The sequence below is a fragment of the Macrobrachium nipponense genome, chromosome 8 (assembly GCF_015104395.2).
Source record: "Macrobrachium nipponense isolate FS-2020 chromosome 8, ASM1510439v2, whole genome shotgun sequence".
NCBI classification, from domain to species: domain Eukaryota; kingdom Metazoa; phylum Arthropoda; class Malacostraca; order Decapoda; family Palaemonidae; genus Macrobrachium; species Macrobrachium nipponense.
The window spans coordinates 46,214,738-46,220,737 of NC_087203.1; the positions used below are offsets into that span (position 1 = coordinate 46,214,738).

General features: G+C 34.9%; 1 protein-coding gene across 1 annotated transcript; it reads right to left on the reverse strand.

Moving 5' to 3' along the window:
• Positions 1-1,277: 1,277 nt before the first annotated feature.
• Positions 1,278-5,547, reverse strand: LOC135222744 (U6 snRNA-associated Sm-like protein LSm7). The gene is made up of 3 exons (XM_064260990.1): positions 5,464-5,547; positions 2,622-2,832; positions 1,278-2,203 (listed from the first exon to the last, which is right to left on the reverse strand). The coding sequence occupies exons 1-3, from the start codon at positions 5,470-5,472 to the stop codon at positions 2,064-2,066; spliced, it is 360 nt and encodes a 119-aa protein (XP_064117060.1). The 5' UTR covers positions 5,473-5,547; the 3' UTR covers positions 1,278-2,063.
• Between the last annotated feature and the right edge of the window lie 453 nt (positions 5,548-6,000).

The following is a 6,000-nucleotide window of genomic DNA, read 5'->3' on the forward strand; positions in this document are numbered from 1 at the left end:
TGGTAAAATGCAATACACTTACCAGTAGAAAGCAGTTTAATGAGACAAGGCAAAGATTTTGACATTCATCGAGTTAATCCATCAGTTTATCTTCAAATGAGTGCTGTAAATTTAAGGAAGAACCATTATACTTTGACAGCCAGGTTGGGAAAGCATATGGAATGGACGTTAGGTTAAAAGCAGAAAGCAGCCTGGCTGCATCATAAGGTATTCTTTTAAGAATCTTCAGAGCTGCATACAGTGGACCATGCAAGGTACACTACGGGCAGTATTTATCTAAATGAATTGTAAAATTGATGAAGCACTGTAGACAAAACTTAATATCTAGAAGGCATCTGCAAGATGCACATACGGCGTCTGAAGGTTTGTTTGTTTGTTTGTAAGGTGTTTTTATGTTGCATGGAACCAGTGTTTATTCAGCAACGGGACCAACGGCTTTACATGACTTCCGAACCATGTTGAGAGTGAACTTCTATCACCAGAAATAAACATCTCTCACCTCTCAGTGGAATGTCCGAGAATCGAACTCGCGGCCATCAAGGTGGCAGGCCAACACCATACTGACCACACTAATGAGGGGCTGCTAGTCTGAAAGGTTTCTTCTTCAGTGAGTGATGAAAACCAGACCAGTATTAGACTTCCTCAAAAGTTGCTATGTACCCCAGTGAGGGATAAGCAATCAAAATGAGAAAAAATGGCAGTTCTAAATTTGACGTTGAACATGCACAGACTTAGTTATTAGGCAAATCATACACTTAATTCTTATGCCTTACTTGTGAATGGTTTTCTAAAGTAGTCACCATACATTGAATAGCAACTGTGCTGTTAGTGAAGACAGACATAGCACAACTTTTAAAATGTTTGCTCATTCAAGCCTCAGGTTAAAATGCAGCTTGACTAACCATAATCATTGTGAGGTATACTAGTTTAACCAGACCATCAAGTCAGAATAAAACCATAAGAATTTTATACTATGCATTTACCTCCCAACTGAATAGGCATTTATTTACTTAAAAAAAAACTTTCAAGGTCTCTTATGAACGCTTGCTAACACGTCTTAAATTGTTCCAGTAATCTGGATTCACTTGTTTGCCCAAAAAGTATGACTGACGTTGCATAGGCGAGTGTGAAATTATAAATCAAAGAAGAAAAGGACAAATGTAATATTACGCTTATAAAGATTCAAATCACTGACCTAGACTTATGACCTTCTACTAGGCTAAAAGCAAGAACATAACTTCTAACTGGTAGGAATTTTTGTATGGAAATAGCTTAACTTGCAAGTACTTTTGTTTTATTACAATATAAACTACAAGTATAAAATCTTATACATTGTACATACTGCTTTTACATGAAATATGAGCGAAATATTTTAATACAGGTATCGCTACTATAATTCATACACATAAAAGTTGCAAAATTACTGGCTAGGAATGACAAATTTTGGTAACTACATTTGAGTACATTACTAAAGTCATGCATTATACTTGCCATTTAAACATTCTTTTATTAGAAAAAGATCTCATATGATAGAGAGAAACTACTTCCCTTTCATCAACTTGTGAAATCAAAACTTTACTTAAAGTAACAAGGAACAGTGCACAAGGCAGTAAATTGTGGGGGCAAGGAGTTGAGTACAAGCAACCAAAAATAAAAAGGTATGGCAATGTTAAGTAACATAGTACTACTGTGTTAAGACTGAGGCTTTAAGAAAATACTTTATGAAAGTCAACTGTATATCAAAGGCAGGTAAAATTGTAAGGATCCTGAATTATTCTTTTGTGTCTGTCATGTTTAAGTGTAGTATGTGGAAGACAGAAATAATAGGCTAATTTCTTTCATTTGGATTCCGATGATAAATCGAAAATACTAATTGAAAAAATTCCATCTATGTAACAATTAAGAAAAATGAGAAAAACTTCCATAATCATGTAATGAAAGAATCTACCAACACTTGGAGGTACCTTGGACATACACTTTTAAATCCTTAATAAGGATTTCATTGTTATAAAATCTAAAGCTTAGAAAAAAAAAAAAACGTTACATAATGATACGTCTCCATTTCAGGTCTCCTGTTGAATGAAAGGATTGGCTATCGCTTCACAGCCGTCCATTGGGCATATCAGTACAACTGCAGTGCCTCTGCAGACTACTAGCCCTCGTTCTTTGGTGTCTTCTGTCAACTTGTACGGGTCATCAGGATCTGAAAGTTTCAATAATTGTTTTCATTAATCCTGACGAGGATATGACTTCATTTACTTGTATTTGGAACTAATCAGAATTGAGGTAACATGACAAATCAGATATTATCAAAACTATTCTCATGCTGCACTGATACAGATCACTTGTACTAATACCCATTCTAATTTAAATTGACATAAGAATTCTAACCCTGCCACAGTCTAATCAACAACTTTGTATCTGTTTGCTACAATTTGCTCCATTTTGAAGAGAGGTTATTACACAGACTGTTTAATCATCGTCCCTGAGGCAGTGAAGCTACACTGAGTCCGCCAGGGTGTCTTACAAGTTAAGCACCTTGTCCAAGTAAACAAAAATACATAGGATAATGCAAAGGAAATGATTGTATTTTCACATGAACTCAGTGAACTACAACTTACCTCTCAAATATTCAATGGTGTTATCCAATACCAAATTCAGTAATTGATCAAATCCCTTCAAGATTCCTGAGGCCTCTCGACCACCGGAAAACTTGACCCTAATTGCTTTGTCTAGATATTTACTAAGGTCAAGGATGGACTCCTTTCGTTTCTTGTCTTTCTGCTCCCCTCCTGGAGCACCTTCCCTTCGTTCCGGTGGACCACCAACTTGCTGTCATGGAATCAGATTAAGAATCAGACTATCAGAATAGAAAAGATTGCAAGTGATTGAGATTGTGTTTATTTGTGTTAAAATAGTCATGCTCAGCTTCAACAACTTTATTTACTTTACATCACAGAAAATGATGGTAACATTGAAGACAACTCCAGTATTTGGCAATATGCAAACTACATTTAATGCCCTAACTACTAATGGAGTCCTGTAGTGTAGTCAAATGAACATTTAAGTTAGCAGTATTCAATTATAGTATGTCAGTTTAACAATTCCTTTAATTCAATTATAGTATGTCAGTTTAACAATTCCTTTAATTCAATTATAGTATGTCAGTTTAACAATTCCTTTAATTCAATTATAGTATGTCAGTTTAACAATACCTTTAAAGGATGCCAAATAAGTACAAAGTAACAAGTGGTATCAGATCCATGCAACTGCCAACTGCAATACAGTTGCTACTAATCTGTGTCTTTGTGAAGCAATAAGCTCTGTGTAATGGAAAACCAATGTTCGAATGCACGCCCAACACTACTTTACAGGTGCAGTGTTAATGTGAAGAATATTACTGCTTCCTTAATGCAAATAGCTGTATACAACCTACATGCTACCATCAAGGTATTAAGGAAAGTACCTAACACCTTTACCCTTAATTTTCTTAATGGTACTGCTAGAGCTCAGCTTCACTGACCACACTGATAAGCACCCTAAGATCTTGTATAAATGGCACTTAAATTTTCTGCTGATGCACTGTACATTATTTCTGGTTAAGTGGACCTCCCTGCATAGTGCAAATAAACCCCCTAAATGCCAACCATATTAATGTACAATATTTCAGTATTCAAAGATTTATATCGTGACACCAGTTTCCAAAAATTCTAGACATTTGAGTATAGACAACTGCATTGATGACACAGAGAGTAGGCATTATGAAAGGTTGTATATAATGCAGTACAAGTCGAATAATTTGAGAAACTTAATGGGATAACTTGAGAAATGTAGCATCCTTTGTTTATACATATTTTCTGAATTCATCCCCAAGGTGCTTGTATACTATAATGGCATCCTGAAGAGCTATCTTGTAAAAATACCCAAAAGGGTTTAGCTGATAAAGCACTTGGCTACACTAGCTTAAGGAGAGTGAAAGAGGGAGCAGAAATTGATCCCCACCCACGGCACAACAGAATTTTGGTAATTATGCATATAAAAAAAGCTGTATTAATAACCTGCACATAGGCTAACTAGAACCTTTAAATGGGTGATGCTAGGAAGAATGTGGCAGCATAAGGGGGATCAAGTTAATTAAGAATGTCGTAATTCTGAGAGAGAGCTCTGCACGGAGATATTGTTTATTAATGATTAAAAAAAAAAAAAAAGGGTGCATATAATACAGTACTGGCGAGATAGCTTCATACATTTACCAAAATAAGGAGAGAAATTTCTTTTATTTACGTGTTTGCGCTCATCCTCGAGAGAATGGTACCGAACGCAGTGTCCCGCAGAAATTTCCTAAAATAAAATATGGTAAAGGTAATTCTACAGAACAGTTCCGCACAGACTGCAAGGAACGTAACTGCGGATCCGACATCCACTAGGGATTGGGCCGTCCAACATATTTCGCCATGTTTAGTACTGGACCCTGGGGGTTAATTACAGTCGTCCGAATAAATATTACTTAACATTCTTGTTCAGTAAGTAAAACTGCATAGAAAAACCGCACCTGCCATAGTCTAGGCCGCCATGGTTAAGTACCCTAGATCTACCAAAAATTGAAAAGGGTGTATACCTATAATACAGTACTAGGGAGATAGCTCGATACATTTACCAAAATGATGTGAGAAATTTCTTTTATTTACATGTTTGCGCTCATCCTCGAGAGACTGGTACCGAACGTGGTGTCCCGCGGAAATTTTCTAAAAAATAAAATATACCTATATGGTAAATTTTGCACATTATTTCAGTAAATATTTCAAGTTATCTCACCTGTACAGCATCATACAGTAAAAATAATTCTCATTACCAAACAACTGGCTAGTTGCGTGGAGCTCTACCACTGCCTAACCTAAGGTAGGGTATTCCTCTGATGCTGTGAAAACAGTTGGTCTCACTAGGCTATGCCGTAGCTCCTGGTATCAAGTTAAAAAAGCTAATAAATAATAGATACGTAGGCTATAGACACTACATACATAATATATATAACCAAAGCTACAATTGTCATTCGTTAAAAAAGGTAAACTAAATTGCCGATACAGTGGGTAGCTTAGCCTAGTATACCTAGGTACTAGGCTATACTAGGTATAACAGAAGAGGCTTCCGAAACTAGCTATATACCTATTAAAAGAAAGATATAGGCTAAGTAAGATCTACCGTTTTTATATAATAAAACTGGGGAAAAAATATATTAAAGTTATAGAATTTAAATTTTATAGCTTAATAAATTGCCAATACAGTATAGAACCGAATAGGCTTGGATACCAATCGGGTAAAAAAAACGCTTCCGCATTTAAGGTAGAAAATAACTTATATACTAATATCATCCACAAATTTAAATAAAATCACACCATTATCTTAATCATAAACAGAAATACAACCTTTAACGCTTTTTGGCATGTGTGAAATGACAATACTCACCGCTGCCATGCTTAGACCACCTTAGTACAAACGTTCACGTATAATTCCCACCGTGTGGAATTAGAAACAACACAAACACCTCATTGAAAAGACACTTTCTATAAGGTAGCATATTTGGATAAGAAGTATTATCTTTCAAATTTTGTTGGATATGTTGACATTTTCAATCAAAGAAATGATTATTTTACGATATATTTTTTTTTGCTTTAATCAATGAAGGACCAGATTTAGCTGGCTATTATTCATTCCTGTTATTATTATTCTATCTCTAAAAAACAAAATTGTAGGTCTTTTAGATTTGCATTTTCATCTCGGGAAACAATTATTCTACAATATTTTTGGCTTACCACGAAGGATCAGATTTGGTTGCCTCCTCCTGTTATTATTATTATTATTATTATTATTATTATTATTATTATTATTATTATTATTATTATTATTATTATTATTATTCGAAGGGGAAATTCTCTTAGCTTAATTCTGTTAACTCCAAAGTGGTTCAAATGCCGCACTAGACTTATGTATATATATATATAT